General features: G+C 41.2%; 1 protein-coding gene across 1 annotated transcript; it reads right to left on the bottom strand.

The window, feature by feature from the left end:
- Positions 1-632: 632 nt before the first annotated feature.
- SUDS3 (SDS3 homolog, SIN3A corepressor complex component) lies at positions 633-21006 on the bottom strand. Its single transcript, XM_035340685.1, has 12 exons — positions 20733-21006; positions 19796-19865; positions 18805-18860; positions 18322-18393; positions 16817-16836; positions 16104-16260; positions 11879-11974; positions 10301-10362; positions 9394-9415; positions 8718-8823; positions 4631-4715; positions 633-1400 (listed from the first exon to the last, which is right to left on the bottom strand). The coding sequence occupies exons 1-12, from the start codon at positions 20899-20901 to the stop codon at positions 1302-1304; spliced, it is 1014 nt and encodes a 337-aa protein (XP_035196576.1). The 5' UTR covers positions 20902-21006; the 3' UTR covers positions 633-1301.
- Positions 21007-22375: the final 1369 nt, after the last annotated feature.

Below are 22375 nucleotides of genomic sequence, written 5' to 3'. Positions count from 1 at the left end.
CAAAGTAACAAAGGTAGAAATTACAACTTTTTGTCCAGTAATCGAAAGAAGGAACATAATATTGATTTGCACAGAAGGCAGAGAACTGACAGTGCTGCCAGGGTGCTGTGGAGTTCACGCCAACACAGTCACACACGGTACTGGTGGTTTCAGCCATCCGAGGCATATCACAGTCAGGTCTTTAAACGTCTTGGAAGGGAGTACATTCATAGAAATGCTTGAACATTTTAACTCTTGTGTTTTTGGAGGATAAGTGTAGAAATTCAGTGTTATCTCCAGTAATTAAAACACCCTTCAAAGGGAAACCTTTGTATGATGTTTTAGGGAACCAAGGTTTCAGATGTACACCAAGAGCATGTCAATACAGCTGTCCACTCCGTACCAGACTTCTTTGGAGGACACCACAGATCCAGTATCTTCTGTCAGCATCATTTCAGAATGACCCACTACTCTCAAGGCATCAGGAAAGAAACTGGTATTTATCTTTCGTTTCTCTACACGTACAGATGGTTATACTCACACATCGTTTCTATAGCCTTGCTACGTGCAAAGTCCAGTTAATCAGTCCTTCGTTTTATACTCATCTACTGTACAGAGATCTACTGTAGCAGTATAGACACACTCTCTGCAGGTTCACTGAAGGGTTTTTTAATGTGAAGAGAAATGGAAGCTTCAGATTAGCCACATGTGACTGCCTAACTACATTAAAATAAAGTGGATTTTCAGCAGTTTCTAAACTGATCAGACTTTCCCAAAACAGCCTCAGCGCTCGGGTCTTTAACCAGTTCATGCCATATAGCTGATGTTATTTGCCAGCTATTACAGATGCATCTCAGCTGCAATTGAACCTGACAGGATTAGTCTCCTTTTGCTCAACATCCTGAGCCTTGCAGGAAAACAACAACAAAAAACAAACAACCTCAGGTCTTGACAAGCAAAATTTCTTCCATTGGTCTGATTCAAAACAGAAATGTTATGCTGTTTTCAACATACAAGTCCAATCTATGCATCATGAAACAATGATGAAAAAAGTATGATGCAAAGTCTTCTTAAATAGTCACCCAGAACACAAAGAAAACATACAGAAGCCTGATGCAAAGTCCAGAAATAGTCCAGGGCAGTGCTTGGGTATCACTCAAGATTTTAGGACTACTGTGGGTAACGTGGCCAGCCACAAAGTGTCTCATAAGAGGTCATGACAGTGTTCTCTGTTGCTAAGATGAGAGTGAACAGACCGCCATTCCCCATGGGATGTTTGTCTATTGGTTTTAATTAAAAAAAGAGCAAGGAAGAGCGTACAGTCATGCAGCTGATCGCCGACGAATCACAAAAACACCTCGCTGCAGCTGTCCCAAATAGATTCGCATCTTTGTGCTGTCACTGGTTTTCCTCACCCAGATCTGCATAAAGGAGAGAGAGAGGGGCAAGGGGGAAAACATTGGGGAGAAAAAGGGAAAAATCCCACAGTAAGTAACATGCAGCCAAATAACCCCAGCTGTTCAGATCTGACAATAAGAATCTCTGTTCCTCAGGGTGCACAGATGATTCACCTTCATCCCTTTTCCCTCCCCACATTAGGCATCCGCAGCCTCCGTAGAAAACCAAGTAACACTTCTAACTTTACCAATTTAACTTTCTACTCTAAACAGTCATCAAGAATAATTACTTTCCCCAAGCATCACCATGAAAGCAAAGTTTGCTCCTGCTACAGTTCTTACCAGAACTCCAGCATTAAGCTTTACCTAATCAAGAATAAGTCTCTCTAGATCCACAGATCATAAAAATGACCTATCCTGGGATTTGTTCAGACACAAGTAACTATTAGCCAAATGAAAAGCTTACTCTTAATTTTGTTCAGTGAAGCATTTCTCACAATGAATTAAATAATCTGTATCTGAAGATAAAAAGGCCTCTTTTTTAGCTACCTGCCTGGAAGAATTCATAGAACTTGCAGATATATAGTATGTTTCAAAGGACAAATTGCTTCCACGGAAGCAGCCATTCAGAGAATTTAAAAAAAAAAAAAATTAAAGTAACTTTCAAGAAGTTCAGACCCAAATACTTGTACTTCAAAAAAAACCTGAACAAGACTCCTCTGTGTTTTATTATTCTAATGCATTTACATGCTTAAATAAAGGCATGGAAAACATGAGCTTTCCAGCTTTTAGTACTAGAATATTTTAGGACAGAAGCCCAGTATTGCCCACTGCAAAGGTTTATGAAGCCAGTGCCTGAATGCTATTTATCCCAAACTGGTTTTTTTAGATATCATATTAGCTACAACCCTGGCATAGTAGATTTAAACAGTTATTTTAATTACAATTTGACCTTACTAGAAGCCCTGAATACAAATTTAATATTTGCCTGCAATTGTACTTCAGTTATTTCCCCAGAGAAATTAAAATCTACCTTTACTGATAATCATCTCTATTGCAACACTTCCAAGGGTTTGGTAAGATTGGCTAAGCAAGAAGATTCCTACCTCTAGAAGCTGAGTGCCTGTACAGAACAGTAAACACGGACAGTTTGCATTCCATCGCAGTATGATGGAATGGCACGCTACTTTTGCTGAAGTTATCAGGTTTTGTTAAGCTTCGTTTGGAGGAAAATGAAAATTCTGTTTTCAGTGAACACAATGAAATTACTATTAACCCCAAAATGTGCCACACAGTTTAAAAAACTAAAAGAATCAAGACATATTCTGAACTTAAAACCAATGTTTTAGACATACAATGCATTCTGCCATCAGAAGATAACATCTATTAAATTTAAAGAATTGAAGGACATGACAAACAGAAACAACCAAACCCCTCCCTTATTCCTAAACTGTAAAGAAAAACAAGTTTACTCTTTTTTCCAACTTCCAATAAACTGATATTGCTGAAAAAAGTCATGGGAAGAAAACCCTTTCCTGCACCTACTGAAGAGGTCATAAAATGCAAATGTTGAATTCGGTCCATGTTCTTGGCCAATGATTTCCACCAATGCAGTAATTTGACTCGGTTTCCAAAGAAACCCCGTGGGATTATTATTTTTTTCCTAAGTTGCATCGCCATAGCTCAGACTGTTGGAGAGGCCAACCGATTCCAAAATTCAAATCCAGTTTAAGGAAAGTAATTTAGACCTTCATATGGACAAAGATGCCTGTTAATTACTTCCTTTCTTCAGCTACAAGACAACAATTTTATCTCATAATATTACGTTCCTTAGTTAAGACTTTTTTTCCTACTTTTTTTTTTCTTCAATGGAAGTGCTGTTGGAGAGACACTCCGTGCCTTTACCTTCAGTAAAGTTCCTTTGAATTGACTTCCTTCAGAAGTGCTCTCAAGTTATAACTCTGGTTTACAACCGGAGATTTCAAATCCAGGTTTGCCTTCTAGCTTCTAAATTTGTGCAGAGCCCAGAAAGATTCAAAAAACAATTGCAAAACAAAAATGAGTGATGTAATCAGAGCTGCAGAGCGCACTCCTAAGAACACTCCCTCATTTCAGTATTGTTTTCATCTCCCCTGCCTTTACGCTGTTGCAGTGACCCATCACAGTGAAATTAACTGCCATGCCTTCTCCCAAACCTTCCTCAGAAAAAGGGAATGAAACCTACCGTGTCACTTAAAAAGTGGAATTTCTAACTAAGAAATGCATTTTCCTCAGGTTTCAGGTAAGCTGTTCCCAGAAGTTTTATTTTTATAAGTTAGCAGCAATAACTCCAATGAAATTAGCAGCACTATATTTGTACCACAGCCGTTAGCACACTACTACATCTAAATAAAGAACCATTGAGCATAACAGCAAGGAAAACAGTTGTGATACAACGCACATCCCATATGCAACTCATTTTGTTGAAACCAAAGTGTTTTCCCTTAACTGCCAGAGCAAATTAAAGCTACTTTATTGTCTGATTGAAGAGAAGTGCATTCAAGTCTACCATTTCTTTCCTTGAAGTGTTGGGAATCTGCACGCAAAGAATAAAGTGCTCCCGATGCCCAGCTAATGGACTGCTCAAACAGGAAGATTACATTGCAACGAGATTCACATCCATCTTCAGCACACAACTCTCTCTTGACCTGCTTCTCTAAGTCTTAATCATTAGCCAACAGGAAATTGTCTCTGACAAGTGATTCACCCCCTCCATCTCCCGTGTAGGTGATGAATGATGCCAGCTTACTTCACAGCATAAATACTCATGTTAGCAGGAAGAATTTTCTCCCCCTTTAGGAACTAAATTTGGTGACAAAGTTTTTCCTTATCCTCTCCTGGTTTCCAAATGGGGTTTATTTTTTATCCTGCATTAATAGGAGCTGGAAATGTGTGCTATAAATAATGGAAATGGAACTTATCAGGGCAGCACCAAGGAGATGCAACACCCCAGTTCTCCCCGTTCTCCTGCCTACCGAACTCCTATTTGCAAAACGTAGGATCACATCTCAGAGAGCAACAGCAAGGCTCTTCCCATCTCAGATTACTACCCCAGGATGAGATCTTAATTCAGTTTCGTCTTATATTCAATTTCTTTAGACACCAAACAACTACATCTTCTCTGAATGTAGTACTTGCTCTTAGGCCCTGGTAAACTGCTGTCTACCTGCCTGAACAGACCCAGGAATCCCATGAAACCCGGAGCAGCCACCTACCTCGTTGGCACCCACAGAACTGATGACACAGCTGATCTTAGTGTTCTCTTTAGACTCCAGGTAAATGGCCTGGCTCTTGTGATACCTACAAAAATAAAACAACAGACAACACATTAAACCCTTAGCTGTCCAGAGACTGAAAAGGTAAACAATAGTAAGACCGATAAAGACAGGATTCTAAAAGTATTTGGATAGAATATATACAAAGTTTATTTTCTTTCCACGCCACTTTCCCCATCTTCAGGGCATAGCTGGGATCTGATCCTCCAGACACACTTTGCATTTAAATGCAGCTTCAGAATGCACACAGCACTCTCCATTTGAATTCAATTCTCAAAGCAGATTACTAAAAACAGATTTAATATCTGGAAGAGGCAGAGCACCAAGACACGAGATGGGACACCGATTCACAATAAGCCCGCACTTAGACCTAACCAAACTAGCTTTTCACACTTCAGACACAGGATGGGTATTAGACAGCAACTCCATATTGTGCCTGATAAAATCTGACAGAGCAAATCAGATGCTGAAGGACTATTCACATTCCCCAATAAAAAATTACTAGAACACTAGTGCATCAACTAATCTGAAGCGTACTCAATCCAACTGTGCAGTCTATTGTTTAAACTGAGACCTCAAATTTCTAATAGTCTTATTTTGTGAACACACATTATATCAAAGCAATAGGTGTGACTCTGTGAGAAGCTGTATAAGCGATAAGCATGAAGTATCTAAGCATATTTTTAACTTTTACATTGCATTTTAATCATGCTGTGTGTGTTTTATACAAAATGCCCTAAGAAAAAAAAGTGGAGATCCTTCAAAATTCATAACCCAATGGCTTGGTTTCGTGGCCTTGCCTTCTTCACCCACCCCACATTTCTGGTAAGGGCTGCAAAGTATGCTAGACAAAATTCTGCTTCTGTTTATTTTGCTTAGGAGAGTCCTGTAGGTAAAACCACTTATACTGAAACACTATTTGCAAGTAAATTATCTTAGTCAAGAGAGCACCAAAATGCTTTAGTTATGAAAGCATATCTGTATTTCAGCCTTCAACCTAATCATGATGTGCTTCATATTTACCAGGGAAATCCAAGCTGCAGACTCAGCACGCAGATCTCAGCATGCGACTCCCCGCAGCCTGATGGGCTGACAGCCATTTGTCAAAATACACACATTTGCATAATCTTTGCAGTTATTTCTAAAATAACCATACTGTAAATATGGAAGTCTTCCAGTAGTTTATTCCATAATCTCTTCCTACTGGCTCACGTACTCAGAATTTTCACACTGCTTGCCAGAAACAAAATGATAGCATCAGCTTTTGGCATTCCTAGCTATCAAAGGGTTGGGCAAGAGCATTAAAGAAAAAAACAAAACATTTCTCCAACCTTTAGACACTTGCGCCCAACCTTTCTTCTTTTTCCCTCATTTTAACAGAAAGGGTATCAGCATGTTCCAGGGCAATGCAATAGCAGCAACAATACAAGCCAAAAATCCCAGTTTATGGAGCCCAGGTGACCATTAATCGATGTAAGGGAAACCATATAGGCTGCTACAAACCAGACCTTGCTCTGATAAGGACACTGATGGACTGATATTTCTACCATGACATGTTGTGAGTGCTTAAGCAAGGAGAACTGATCATCTTGATACCACCAGTGCACAAGCTTTGGAGCGCAGAAGGCACCAGTGCAAAAGAAAACTCTTGAGTGAGATCAGCGGAGGCACAGATGATGAAACACATTTCACTCAAAGCTGTTTCAAATTTTTAATTATCAATGAATTGCAAAGCTAACGACACACACGAAATTGGCTCCAGGCTCTGAATTTCACTTCACAAGTTGCCATCCATCAGTAAATTTATGTTAATTACACACAGAAAAGGTAAAATAAGGTAAACCCAACACTTTTTCATTGAATAGGTCTCAAATAACCTCAAGCCCCACACACACAGAGAGACAGGTCAACCAAAGTAACCTCGTGTACCTCAGCAACACATTCACGTCTCAGCCTTCTACAGCGTTTATGCACCCACAGGGGAACAGAGGGGTAGAACTTAACAGTAAAACAAATGAGGCTAAAAATACAGTCGAATTTAAGTTGTCTTTCAAGAGAGAAGGAAAAGTGCCAGACACCTCTTACTTTACCACTACGACAAGCGAGACAAGCAGAAATAATTCCACTTTCTGCTACAAAATATTTTGCTGAAAGGCTGAGATTTTCAGCTGTATGTCCATTAGAAGATTGGAAAAAAAAAATCACTGTACTACTGTATGCAGGCAAAGCTAAAAGCCAAAAGAAGATGGCTGTTTTAGAGAGAACTGCATTTAGGGTCTGGTGGGGGTGCGGAACAAAGACTGAGGATAGCAAAACTGAAGTTTAATTTCACATTCCAGAATTCCCTACACAAAGCCTCCACTTTGGAGATACGTTTTTGAAATACCACTACAAGACCTTAAGGAGGCCACTACATTAGGTAATGGTCCTTCATAGATACTGTCAGGAAACAGAGGAAGTCACTCCCGAGCTGTCAGATTTACTATTTCTGGCGCATGCCAGCAGCTACAGCCTTAATACACCTTAGAAACAATTACCCTCCCACTTACCAAGAGTTTCTTCCTTACTTTAAAATACCAGCTGCTTTGCAGAAGTACCATTACTATCAATCAAAATCTAAAAGCAGGATCATTACAGTCAAAACCCATAAAATACTTCTCTTAAACCAGCATATAAGAATAAAGAAGAGGGGACAGCAACAACTAGGATTCCTGACGGTGAGGCCCCCATGACTTTCATCTTGCTCAATCCAATTGTATCTGTTAATGTTCTATATCTCAACTAGACACCTTTTGGGGAGAAACTGTGCCTTTGAGATTCATCTGGGCTAACAGAAACTCCCAAGTTTAAACGTGGTAAGAGTTATACTGATCGATTATACGAAATTCCATCGTATTTTTCTTGTTATACAACACTACAGTCACCTGCATGGTTAAAAATTCTAAGAAACAATTTATTCATCCAAATACGTCTGAGAGGATAGTAGCTTTACACAAGAAAATAAAATTCTGAAAGAAAAAAAGGAACTTAACGCATTCGTGAAGGAGTAAGTAGCCTGTTCATGTCTGGTTTATGCTTCAAGGAAGTTTAAGCTCCAGGCAGCTGCTTTTGTCAGAGCTGTATACATTGAACCCTTGATGAAACTTCACTACCCGAAGACTACCAAAAGGAAAAGCTGTAGAAGAGAACTGCTGTGACAAAAAATTCCATACTTATTACTGACAGGGAGAAAATTACAACCCCAACACTTGTTATTCTGAGCCACCAGAACACCAAATGGGCTACAAGCAAGCACACTACTGGGAAATCGCTTTCTGGTTAAGGAGTACTAGACTGTTCCCTTGATTATCTAGTTTTGCATGTCACCAATTAAGAGCTACTAAGATTCCTGTGAAAATTTTAATATTTTCTTCACATTTTGTAAGGCTTCCACAGCTAAATGACTGTAAAACTTACAGAGATAAATCCAATCAGCAATTCCGAAGCTGCCTCTCTTGTGCGGATTTGATCTCTAAAGGTTATTTGGATTTTTTATTAGAAACATTTTTCATTGTGAAACAACATTTCTTCTGCCACCTTGTGGAACGATGGGTTAGCGTACCACAAACCAGAGCACAAAGGACGGTGAATACTTCGGGCAGCAGCTGTACCTGTGATCACAGCACTTCTGTATCCTAGTTGACAAGCTTCACCGCTACATCAGAGTGCATCCATTGGTGGCTCTCTTACATAAGATTAGGTTTGACAAAAATGTTTCCCAAGTGTTACAGTGCACAAAATTGAACAGGACAGCTAAATCATGGAGTCAAGCTAGTAGTTACTCCAGAAACTCTGTGAGGCCTGAATACTCCGTTATCACTTACCATTTACCAAAGTCACGGTGATTAACCCTTGGAGGAAGATGGCTAATACCCGCCCAAACGTGTTTTGTCCCCGAATTCTTTCAAAGAAGCAATTGCTCTTTGAAGTCTGTGTGTCTACACACAAGGCTAAGACTGCTTAAAAACTGAAATTTACTGGGACTCACCATCTTTTGTCATAGTAGAGTTTTCCATCTTCTATCCGGGCTTCAAACCGCTGTGCTGGAGACTCTGCTGGTGTAGCAGGGAGGTGTTCAGGGGAGGAGGGAGAGGCTGAGAACAGTAAAGAGACCAGTTAAAGAGTAGCTTGTGTCCGCCATGCAGCAGCACATCTGACTCAATATAGCGATTAAGGTCATGTTAAGCAGAAGAAAAACACAGAAAAGCTACAAACTCAAAATTTCCCTCAGAAAAATACACTCGATGGTGATGAGTAATTCAATCTATACCTTGTTTATATAAATCATAACATTTACTGAAATAGAACAAACATCTGAAGAAGATTTGATAGGTAGGTGAAGGACAACACGTCCTCAATTTGTTTTAAATTCTAATTTACAATAAAGTAGTAAAACAGGGTCAGGATTACTTAGGCAAGTTAGTACTGCTCTTTCTTGAAATAATGTGTACAGACCCCCTCCCATCCCCAACAAGAGATAAAGGAACTCCACACAGCACCCCAATTTGCCACAGTAACTACCCAAAGAACAGCAATTACACAGTCAAAACATTCACACAGTCGAATTACGGAGTCAGGAATTACACAGTGAAGAAGTCTACAATATAAATCTCTGTCCAAAACAACATGGTTGTGAACAAGTTCCATTGTAAACGTTAACTCACCTGGTCTCTTGGGTGATTTAAGCTACAGTGAAAGAGAACAAAGAAGCGTTACAGATCTGACATGAACCAACAAAGGCTATAGTAACAACTTAAGATAGTCTTCCTTTCCACATGATTCTTTTATTTTTAAATGAACATTTAAGTGGCATAACAAAAACATAACAGTATGCCTCAAACATTTAAAGGTGTATATAAACAGTCTCATGATACTAAAAGTGTTGAAATGGAGCTTCCTCGGTGCATTCAGATAGCCCACCAAAACCAGCCCAAACCAAATCCATCTCACACACTCCATTCTTTGAACAGGATGCAACTTATCTTGGGGCACACCAAATGTATCTAAGTTATTAGGGAGACCTCTACAGCTGCCACAATAGGCATGCTCCACTACCATCCTCAAAAACCTCAATGAACAGCTTTCTAGTGTGAGAAACCATAAAAGCCTCCAACCATTTAGCAGGAAAGCAGTAGAAAAATAAAATCTAGAAAAAAATGAAGTATAAACATACACACTGCACCCCAACGGTCTGGGGAAGTACTGCAAGACTGGGGAGCCCACAAAGGCCTGAAACAGAGGCAGCTTGTGATCTCACAGAAAACAGCGTTAACATCTGTTCAGCCATGAGGAAGAAGACAGAAACACTCTTAAGATAGCTTATCACTTGGTTTTGACAATAGGTAACATTTTTACATGACAGTCATTTTAATTAAGTTAATTAAGCTTATTACAATAGAAGGGAAGAGGTACCATCTTGCTGAATCTTTTATTGTGTTATTTTAGAAAGTCTGTTGGGGTGAAACAGTCCCACGTGTCAGACAGGAACGTAAGACAGACAGCTCTGTGTTCTTCAGGGAAGAACGTTAGCTTTCTTTACAAAATAAATACAAATCAAGCCATAATCCCTACCTTATTCAGGGTTCTCAGGTCCTCCATTATTTGCTCATCAGTCAACAGGTAATTTAGCTGAGGTATCCAGAATTAAGGTTCCTATAAGCTCTTGGCAAGCAAAGCTACAAATTAAAAGTCAATGACATTTCACTTCACTGAACATAAGCCAGAAGGTTTCTGTAAATCTGCATCCGATTTTAATACGGGTGTTATACTTGAGCTTTTGTCATATGAATTAATACAAGTCAATCTCCACAGAGTCTCACAGTTAGCAACAAACAGTGCCAAATCATTTTAATTTATTCACATATAACCATCAATGAAAAACCTTTAGTGCATTGACATTTACTTCATATAGGCAATGAGTAGCATTTTCAATATATTTCTCTACAGCAATGCAAAATGAAAAATCTGGAAGCTGAAACACAACAGACTCGCTTCAAGCTTTGTAAAATTAAGCTGAATCCCACCCAAGCCTAGGAAAAGCCAGTGGTTTACAACTCAGTAGTCAGGAACAGGGAGAGAGGAATGGATCTTTACTCCAGTGATGAAAGGCAGAGTTTCATACTGTGGCTGCTCTATCATGATCAATTAATAGGTCATGTTTGCTACAAAACTCATTTATTTCAGATGAGATATGAGCACAAATATATGGTTTTTCTTTTAGAAAAAGTGAACAGAATCTCCAACTAAAAAGAGGTTAATTAAAAGTGGAGATGCTCGTGACTATCCTGCATGAACCCTAGAATTTTAAGTTTTGATATTGCCTTCAGAAAACGTGAGTCACTCAGGAGTCACAAGATAAATTTCTTTAATCTAAGCCAAACAAGCCTGGAATCTAATAATAAACCTCTGCAAAGCAAATATCATTGCCTCCCTTTCCAGGTGAATTTAATATACAAACAGAAAAAGTGCCCGCTGTCATATATTTCCAAAAGCCAAAGAACATTTTAATTAGAAAAAACATGCAACGAGGCAGGAGAGAAGGATTACATATACATGTTTTTCTGTTTCTTGTGATACATGAAGATGGATTTTCATCTTCTTATTATTCAAAGAACACATCTAACACTCCTTGCATTTGCTATCCATCTTTCTGTATTAGATATCTGAAGCCTTTATCAGAAATGGAAAAACTACTTTGATATGACAAATATGATCTTTCTGGCAAATGTCTTGTCACATCTTGAAATGAGAAAAGCTTCGGCTCATGGAAAAAGCCATTTCCTATCTATGGAATCAATTGCCTCAACATTTAGGTAAAATGTTCAAGCTTTTCCTTTGTGAAAAAATTACCAGAGGAATTCAAACTGATCTTGCTGACAGAAAAAAATCACTTAGGTTACCTCATGGCACTGTGAAATTTAAGAGATTATATTGTCTTAGTAAGCGATACCCAAGGAATAGCTGCACTATATTAGTTTATCACACAATATACAGGAGAAGTCGTGTTTCAGTATTTCCTAGATGAAAATCAGATTCTAGCACCTCATCTCATTTTCTTTCCTATACATAACAACACTGATGCATTTTGCCTCGCAGGCAGCATGCTGGCTTCAAATAGAAAAGCCATCCAACGATTGTGTAAAAGGATATCAGGGGCAGGTTTCCTCCTCTTGTCTGGGATGGGAACTGGATCGTTTGGTCGTCGCCTCAGTTTCCTTGTCATGATAGGCTTCACTTCCATAGAATCTGCAGGTTTATGAAGTTGGAGAGCAGATAAGACCACAGGGAGAGAATTAAGAATCAGAAACTTTCTGCACAAGGCACAAGGGAAATGATGTCTCCCCTCCTGCACAGAGAATTGGATTTTTTTTCATGATAGCTTCCAGCATTCGAGCTGGAAGTGCTGACAGTGAATACAAAGTCTCTTTTATACGAGGTCACTGTTCAATACCAGTGCTGCGATGCCATGGTTACAGCTTTCGCTGTCTGGAAGTTGCACAGTTGTTTCGGGGCATTCAATAGCTGTTTCAGGTGCAGGTAACTGAAGCACAATGACGAAGCACAAGGGTTCAGGGAATTTTTTTTCATGCTAATGCCAAATATCTGCTTGTAAATAGACCACTTAAAAGGCAGGGTTCACGGAGGTCTTTGCTAGCAAAACTTGAATAGGTAATAGCACACAAAACATCACCTACATATCAACTGTTCTTTTTCATGCCTTCAAGCTGGAAAAATAGGTTTGTCCAAGCAATACAGATGGTTAACGCATTCAAGACTGAGACTGATACAAGTCTGGTGCAGTAATTTTGAACAATCAGGATTTAAATCCAGATGATCTAAAAAAGTTTCAAATTATGTTTTATAAAATGAACTTAATTAATAACTCCCAGAGCAACAGTTGTTAGGAACTAAGTTGTAGCTTCTGCACTGTGGAAAAAGACAGAATCTGTCTAAAATTGAAACATCTCATCATTACCTGCACTGCAGTTTGTCCAAATATCTACAGGTCATCTCAACTGAACTGCTTCACTCTGAAACTCACACAAATCATTCCTTAATTTCTGAAGATACCTCGAACTGGCAAGGAAGAGACCACATCTTAAATGCTAAACCATCATTTCACCTCTTGTATGTGCTATGAATTATTTGCTTATCTTTAAGTACCCATGAATCACATCCCAGATAGCACTTACGTATATGAAGCTTCTGTGGCTCCCTCTAGATGCCACATCCTTGAGCAACAATACATCCATGTTCTGATGTGTTCAAAACATCAAATTACTTTTCTCCTTATCTCAAGGGTGAACAAGGATGGCCATTCCGCACATCAAAGGAAAAGATATTATGATAAAAGATTAAAAAAAATAAAAAACAAAGTGCCACACACCAAGAGCACGCCAGAGGAAACCTCTCTACAATTCAAAGTCGACGGAAAAACACTGAACACTAATAGCTCTGCAGACACTAAAAATTATAAGTTACTGTGCTGAATGGAAGCCATCCTTCACGTTTGTTACGACTGATTTACAAGTGCCTCAAAAGAGAAGCTTGAAGCACTTGCTCAAGGTGATATGCAGCCAAGCACCTTTTTTAAAGAGTAATTTGAAATGAGTTGTCACGGAGTTGGTATCTGTATTGCTTAAAATGTGAATAAGGCAAAAATATCATTTTTGTTCTCTCTTTATCTTAGCGCACTGTACATTAAATTGTGACAAGTCAGCTGAAAGTTACCACCAAAGAAAGTTTTCAGGAAAAAATAGTTTGAAAGTATTCCATTTACCATGAAACATCTGAAGAGCTTCGACATTCTTGAGAGATTCATGAAAACTTTATAAAGAAAGTTTCAAAGAGCTGCTAAAGTACCAACAGATTTAACCTGAAATGTAGGCTTGCGTGAGGCTGAACAGCTGAGCCCCACACCATGCAACGCTCCAGGAAACAACAGCTGCAACCTAATGAAACTGCAGGTGAGTCCTGGCACTCACACCAACCTATCATCAGGTTGCCAACTCGGATTCTTGCACACACTGAGCTTCTATGGGCTTTAACACTCACTGAGACCACACAGGCTCTAGTGTTATTTCTTGGCCTCCAGCACACGTTCAGAACAAAATCTGCTAGTTCTAAAGGAATCAGATCGCATTTCTGCTGCTCTGGGAGGAAAAGATAAGGGAGGTCTAGCACATGCACACGCAGAAGGGATTGATTCTCTGCAGTTATTTATGTGCCTTCTCCCAGAGTTGTATCTGATGAAATATCTCACCTCTTTGGGACATACAACTCTGGGGCCATGCTTTCCTGAGGAGAATTAATCCGGTCCCCACACCAGACACATTACTTCTAAATACCTCTCTTTACTCCTGCTCAGTCTTCCTTAAACCCTGCAAATCTCAGTCCTGATGCTACCAGCTGTCCCGCTGACAGAGAAATTGGATTCCTTCAGATTCTTAGAACATTGGCTCCCAGACTTTCCAGAGCTAAGATCTAGTCAGATCCTGATTCCCTAAGGAAAATCTGCTTGCAAGATTAGCATTGTATGCCAACTCAGTAGCTGGCCAACACAGGCATGGGATAACAGTAAGATAAGGCTAAGGCACAGACAGCTTGTAAGATCAGACTAGACTTCATTACTGAAAAAAACTAACAAACCAAAATACCACTATCGGGGAAGCAGCACAACACAAGGTGTTTTCCAGACCAGATTAGCACTAACAGTTTGTACAAAGCCAAAAGCACTCGAGTATGTCCAAACAGGATTTATTTCTCCCTTCTGAACACTAATTAAATTATCAGCTTACATAACTTGAGTAGCTACTAGGAAAGATAGACAAAAAAAAGGTCTAATTCATGGACAGGCCTCAGCAACACAACCAACGTTATCGGTCCATAAAGTGAGGGAGATGTTTTTTGTAAGGAAATCAAATCAGACCTTGGGTTCAGCACCACAGCAGCACAACCTGTCAAAGAGGCTAATTACCACTGTAACTCCACCACAACCATTATTGACAAGAGCGCGTCCAAGGCATCAAGGGTACCAAGTGGCTTCATAAAATAAATCTGTCCATTTAGTGTCCATTTTCCAGAGTCTGGGCAGAAATGCAGCTAATGGACATCTATTGTACCAGCTTTTTAGTAGCACATTTTAACCCTTATTGTTTGCCTGCCTTTAGCTTCTTAAAGATCTGTTGCTGGAGGAAAATGGACAGTTTAAAACCTGTTACCACTAATTAGGTCAACATTGCGTTGTTTCTCAGTAGTTTTATTGCCAGAGCACAGGCACTAAAGAATCCCTTTTCCCTGCATATGGAGTAAGGGACCATGAAAACACATTTCACACCAGCCTAATGAAAAAACATGAACATCTGCTGGCGTTCACTGGAAGAATTCAGTTACAAAAGTAGTTAAATTGCATTGACTCCAACTGCCACCACAATTTAGGGAAATGAGGGAAATGATGTTAGTGCTAACAGTAACATAGCAATCTTCCTACAGTCTGAAACACAGGCCACTAGCTGGGCAAAGTAAACTCCTGCCTTGAACCTGCAGTAGGGAGGATACCAACCCCAGCCTGGCTATGGTTCTGCTACACAACTGAAGGACTGGCACACTCCTTTAAAAGCCTGTGGCTTTCCAGTAAAGAACTCTAAGCTGCTTATTACTGAAGTGATAAGGACCCTTAAGGGTTTGGGCCACACACACAATCCACTCATTCAAACACTAAAGGTCATTAATTATAGGAAATCAATTTGTATACAATGTTTTGAGCAGACTTCCACTTACATAACCTCTAGCCTTCTATCCTGGAAGATTTACAGCTCCCTTCAGGTAAAGGCACGTCATTAAGCAATGAAAATGTATTAAACTGACAGCAGTAAAAGAGACATCACAGGCTGTACAACTCGCTCCATGAAGGGAAGACCCCATGACCAGGTACCACCTGAGGAATTCCCAAATATTCCAAAAAGAAACCTACAGAAGAGAGACAACCACTCAGATACAGATACACCGTGCTGCTAGCCTAGTAGTGTTCCAAACCTAAGTGACTGCAGCAGTGCAACAAAGTCTAAGGTTTCTCAACAGTTTCTTCAATTTTGAAAGGAGAAAAAGTAAATAAGAAAAACTTGTCCACTCTGTTCCTTTGCTGACACTGTGTTGATTTATCTGTTAGTAATTCAGGTCATCGAATTTTATTATGAACTGCACTCCCCACAAAAAGACTACCAATTTGTGTTCTACATCTGTTGACATTTGGAAAGTTTTAAAGCCAGACTAGCTGTCTGCATAAATCAACACTGCTATTTTTTAAAATCTTTTTTTTTTCTAAGCAGTACTGAAGCAGGGAAGACAAGTGACAAATGCCTATCCTGTTTCTTACCTCCTGTTAATTCCATGGTTAGCTTCTCATTCTCAATCATCTTCTTCTTCTCTTCCAACTCTGCAATCAAATTTTCTTTAAGCTCAATTTTCTTATCTTCAAATTCCTTTGCTGCTGCCTTCTTTTCCTTGACATAATTTTTTTCCACCTGATCTGTCTAATGCAAACCAAAAGATAAAAGTTAGCTGAGGAGCCAATGTCCCAAATCAATGATTTAGAAACACCTTCTTTCAACTGCTGTGCTTTGATTAGCTTTTCAGTTCAAAACCGTAGCTCGTTCTACAGCTTATCAATATTTAAATAAAACAAACAGAAAATCATCTAAATATGACTAAGCAAGCGGAGCTGCTATCAGCAAAAGAATTAATCCTTTTTAAACCCACTTGAGTGGTGCACACCAATCAACTCTCTAGCAGAAAGCTCTTCAGATTTTAAAGAATCACTATCTTTTATCACCTCAAGCAAGCTTAAACAACTGTTTTAAACCATCAAAAACACAGCCGGCATACAGCAGTACAAGAAAAGATCATTTTTTAAAAATTCTATTTTAATGGCAGTCTGGAAATTACTTGAGGTAATACCGTCAGTATTCTATATTCAGCTGTAACAACACTACAGGAGAAAATTGCGACAACAAGTACTAGTTGATGAAACTGCAGGTTTAAGTCCCTGTATAAAGTTCACATGTATTTTGACAAATTAAGATTACTTACTTCCAGCTGGAGAAACAATTCTGAAAGAAAAGACAGACTCAATTTATTATCCTGAAAGCTGCACAAAATTATTTAAGTCATTTGATACCGTAAACAAAGGCGTACATGCTCATCCCACCTCTACCCTCACTTTGCAGTTTTATGCTGAAAATAATGGAACCATGGAAAAAGGACAAAAATACATTGTTAACTGAAGCTTTCTACAGATAGTCAAGCAGATATGCAAAGCTTACACTGCAGTAAGCCATTCTTTTCAGACCACCTACTAATTCCATCAGTAAATTAGTAAATGGGTCAGTGGGTAAATCCTAACCATTGCTTCGTTATCTGCATTCTCAAAAAAAAAAAAAACTAAAACTAAAACCAACCCTCAGCATGGGAAGGGTAAACACAGGACCATCCTGTCATACCAGGCAGGTGGATTTTTATCATGAAATTCAAAGTTATTACAATCTGCCCTCCTGTGGAAGAAATATGATGCTGCAGCACCTCTCTTTGCCAGCCAGAAATGCAAGTTTGCATTTAGTCTTAATTTTATCAAAGTATCCCAATATTATTGGAATGCCGCTCTAACAAACATGAAATTCATCTCAGAAGACAGATTCCTGTCAGTAAGAAGTAGCTCAGCTAGCTTAAGTTCTTCAAGCAAATCCTTTACCATCCCAAGCACTTTTAGAAGGAGATAGCTTGCACTATTGAAAAGTTGGAATATATCAGGCATCATACAACTGCCTCTTTTACCTCCCAGTATAATGGTCAAGGCATTAGAGCATTCACCCAACTTTTCTAAAAGAAAAAAAAATACATTTCCTATTTCCACATAACAGCTTCTGTCAAAGGCCCCGCTTCGGTACCCAAGATTAGAAACTGCTGGAAAGAGAACAAGAAAGAAGGCAAGCAAATCAATCTGGTTTCCAAGCCATTTCTCCGCAGTAACACAATAAAGGCTACCCAGGGGGGCTGAGAGCTAAGCACCTCAAAAATTAACTTGGGCCTGCGCTCCTGAAACAGCGAGCCAGAAGAGCAAGTACAGGCAGCCCGCTCAGTGTCGCGGCTGCACTGAGTAACACCTTCAGCAGCAACCCCTCTGCATTGGCTGCTCTAGGGCACAAAAAGATCTTTGAGAAAGCAGGCAGTCCTAACTTTCTACTCCTGCAAGTACAAAGAAGTACACCTGGAGGTTTCACACAAGCTACTTGAAAGAAGAAACCAAAGTGGAAGACTGTGGGTTAGTATTTTTACTTGCTCTATTTCACATGAATGAAGACTAAAACTGTTTATTGGCATTTAGTAAACGATGCTGATCAAGGAAAAAAATCTAGAAAAAAATCCATCACACTTCACATACCCCAAAAAACCTAGACACTACCCTTAGAGAGGGAACAACCCTTCATTGCAGCAAGTTCCCATTCCTTAAAGGACAAAATTACCGTTATTTTTCTTCAGGTGGTACAAAAATTGTGCATTTCAGGTGCATGCATCTCTTTGAAAGAAATCCAGCTCACCTGCATTTCGTATCCTTTCTTTATACTGCTGGTCCAACTTTTTCATTCTTTTCTGATATTCCTGAAGAGTACCTAGTTGAAATAAATTGGGGGTTTCAACTACAATTTTAATTATTCCTTGTATTTGGTGCTCCTCAAAGGGCAATACGCTACTTGACATGCAAATAGTAACATCTGAAACCTGGAAACTACAGTTCTGGCTTATTTCATTAACCATTTTCCCTGTTTTCTCAGAAAGCAGAAGGAATACGTTTAAGAAATGCACTCCATAGTACATAGAGGCCGAACTACAAGCACGTAGAAGAATGGAAAGTAGCTGATATTTCTCCATAAGCAGCAAAACAGGGAGCCAATATTCCACCAGTGAAGAATCTCAAAATCTCCATCCTTCTATAACCTCTGCAACTGTTCTCCAACCAAATATGAGGTTTAAGGAGTGCTGAAAATTGTTTAGAAAAACAGCTACCCCCCTTCGAAGCTTACCTTCCTGCAATTGTTGCAACTGCCTCTTAAGAGATGCCAGTTTGTCCTGATACATCCTGCAAAGTTGGAGAACACACAACTTTATGTTACAAAGCAAACAGGAAACAAGTAAACAAGTAAAAGAGCATTTGTCATTCAAATGAAAGATCATCGTTCATTCATTCCACCTAAATATCCTGCAACCCCATCAGTTTCACAAAGCAAACAACTGTTTCCGTATCAGTTCAGCAAAAAGAGGACTTATTTCTAAGGTGAAAACCTGTCTTGACATTTAAATCTACAGACACCAGAAACTTTACAACAGAACCATTCTGCTCCTTTGTCAAGTCTTGATATGTGTAATAGTTTCCTACATATAAAAAAGAAGGCATTTCCAGATCTTGACGTCATCTATTTTAAAAAAATCTCCACCACACACACCAAAAGAAAGAAAAACAAAACAAAAACTAAAAGCAAAGCCTATTCCTGGTTCTGTTGCAGACTCGCATTTCCTTTCTCACGTATCTGTGGTTTAACACAGGCCAAGTCTTCCTCAACTGTATAAAAAAACATCTCCACCAGTAAGAAAGAACACTAAATGCTGCAAATACACCTTAACATTAAGAGGAACTATTTCAAGTCTCAAAAAAAGCCACTCTTCCTGGACAAAAGTGGCACTCTGGTGCTTAAGGGATCTGAATAGACACCTTGCTTTTATCATGGCTTGTATCAAGTAGATGCTTTGTTTTCTGTAAAGCATCTGTCTGCAGAGGGATTCATTTGTAGGAAAACCAAGCTGCTCTCAGAAACCTGTACCAGTCTTTGTATGAACCAGCACTTTGTTTCTTGAACTGAGAAAGTAATTGTGAAGAAGTATGTACCCATTAGCTATTACACTGGTGCAGAAACTTAAAAACGCAAATCTTGGCCCAAAGCATTGCATAGTTTATGCAAAAGACACACACCTGCCCCACTCCCCAACAACAGAACTACTTTTTATTAGGTTACTTACTGCTCTTTCATCTCTACATAGTCCTCTTCCTCATGTTTTGCCAGGTCAGTCTCACTGGCATCCTCAGTATCTAAGTAAGGTAAAGAACAATTGGTTAAAACTAAGGCAGCATTAAAAAAATAGTAAACAACTAAAAAGACCCACACTCAGGCAATTTGACCTCAAATACATAACCAAACAGGTCAGTTTCTCTGGGCTGGGGTTGTGATAGAAAGGGTACAGCTGCATAGCCTAAACCGCAGTGATATTCCCTAGGTATGGGCAGGGCGATCAGTCTCTAAAGGAAAAAAAAAAAAAAAAAAAAGATTTGATTTAAGCTACAGAGAAACACCTTCAGCTTTTTTTTTTTTTTTTAAGGCTCTCCAGGCTTGGCTCCAGCTCCTCATTCACAAAGACACAGACCTGTTGGAGAAGTTTTGCTGACAGAGCACCAGGGACTGTCACAGGGCTGTTCTTCACCCCCCTTACTTGTTACTTGACGCACCCTGGACACCAGGATGCTCTGTGTTTCGCTTTGGCTTCCCTTCTGTGTTGCTTTCCCAATCCCCCCACAAACCCTCTAATACCTCCTTGCACCCCCTGCCTTCATTCCCCACGTTCTCCTCCCTCAACTACCACCCTCCCCCGAGCCCCCGCGCCCCACAAGCTTTTATCAATGCCCACCCAAGGCTCCAGCACTCCCCCCCGTCCCAGCCGTGACCCCAAACACCCAACCCCCCTCCTGGCGCTCTCCCGTTCTCTGCCTCCTCACACTCGCACAGCAGCCCCAGCTCTCCTCGTGTCTCCATCCTTCCACAGAAAACCTCAGGAACTCACCGACCCCTCATTTCCACAGCATTTTCATGCAGTTTCCGAGCTCTTCTCCCCACAACCCATCCCTTCCACCTCTCCCTGCCCCCCCGCTGCCCACCGCAGCCCCGGCCCGGCCGCCACCAACCTTCATCCGAGTCGCGGGCCCGAGCGCTCCGCTCGCCGTCCTCCTCCTCGGCGCTCTCCAGCTCTTCCTCCTCGTAGTACTCGGGCCCGGGGGGCATGGCGGGGGCCGGAGCCCCGGGCGGGGTCGCGGACACCGGCGGGGTGGCGGACACCAGCCCGGCCGCGCTCATGGCGCCGGGACGCAGCGGGAACCGCACCCGCGCCTCCCCCCGCCCTGCCGCCTCTGCCGGGCTGCTCGGCAACCGCGTCAGGACCCCGCCGCCACTTCCGCTTCCGCCCGGCCGGCCCTCGCTGCTGCCTGAGCGCCCAGCACCGCGGTGCAGGCGAATGTGGAGGGCACCTAAGGGAGGGGGCTTGCGCGGCAGGGCGGGCTGACAGGCGGGGCTCGGTGGCCGAGGTCGCCGGTTCGAATCCCCGGCACGGCGGCAGACGATGGCCGTGGCGGTTTGGTTTGCCCAGAGCCGTGTGGTTGGGTTTTGCCACAGAGGGCCCCTGTCCTTCTGGATAGGACTTGCCCAAGGGCCTGCACAGCTTCCCCACTCTGTTTTTAACATGGACAAACTGCTTCCTTCTTCACAATGGCCTCGTCCAAAGGCCAGCACGGCACCGCGAGCACACACACATCCCCAGGTGAAGCAGCTCCTCCACGCCAGCTTTCACAAAACTAACGTCCAAACCCACCGTGAATGCCTTGCGTTGGTCAGAGACGTTATTCTCCTGACCAGACATCGCTATGAAATTAAGGACCAAAAAGCGAGACTCGCATGCAGGAACCGCATCAAATACATGACCAGTTGGAAAAGGCCTCACGTTGGTATTTCAGGCAAAATGTGCCATTTGGCTCCTGCCTGAAACTGCATGCCACCTGGGAAGCACAGACCGATCACTCTCACTGCCTCTAGCAGACCTGTACTAAACGCTTACCTGAACGGTTGTGAGGCACATTCCTCAAACACACAGCGTGTTGGCTCACTGAGACCCAACAAACATCTAAGCAGGGAAAAGGAAATGCAACAGAATAGGTTTTATCTAAAGGCCTGCACTCCCAAACACTGCAGTGCTTATTAGAACCACCTAAACCAGGCCATCGGCTGCCAAGAGGGGCACCAGGTCATACTCTTTGTTCTGAGAAGAAGGGCAGGAACGCAGCATGTGCACTTTGCTTTTCTGTAGCTCATCCCAAAGAGCTGTTTGCACTGACTGACAATTTTTAACTTGGAACACCCATGCAAAGCATGCGTTATACCTTTTTACATAAGTAAATACTGCCTTTTACAAGAGATGAGGCTGAGCCCCGGCTAAAAGTCAGCGCCAGTGAGAGCAGCTCCTGACCTGAGCAGCTCCAGAGAGCAGCTCCAGATCTGTGTCCCATTTGAGGGCACCTCATGTGGAACATCAAGCCACTCTCTGTCCACCTGCTGCCAAGGGCTGCCAGTGGCTGTGAGAGCAAGAACAAAGCTCCCACAGTCTCCTTGATGGACGTAGCAGTAGCTGGGGCTGTGAGTGGCCACAGGGCAAACAGGAACAGGGCTGTGTGTGGCCACAGGGCAAACAGGAATGGGTGCGGTGGCTGCTGCCACATCCCAGGGGCTGCACGGCTGGTTCTGTGCTTGGGCTGCTCAAATCGCTTTCCCAACATCACAC

This window comes from Oxyura jamaicensis, chromosome 15 (assembly GCF_011077185.1).
Source record: "Oxyura jamaicensis isolate SHBP4307 breed ruddy duck chromosome 15, BPBGC_Ojam_1.0, whole genome shotgun sequence".
Lineage (NCBI taxonomy): Eukaryota > Metazoa > Chordata > Aves > Anseriformes > Anatidae > Oxyura > Oxyura jamaicensis.
Note: the sequence above shows the minus strand (reverse complement) of the source record. Positions and strands in the feature narration are given on the sequence as shown.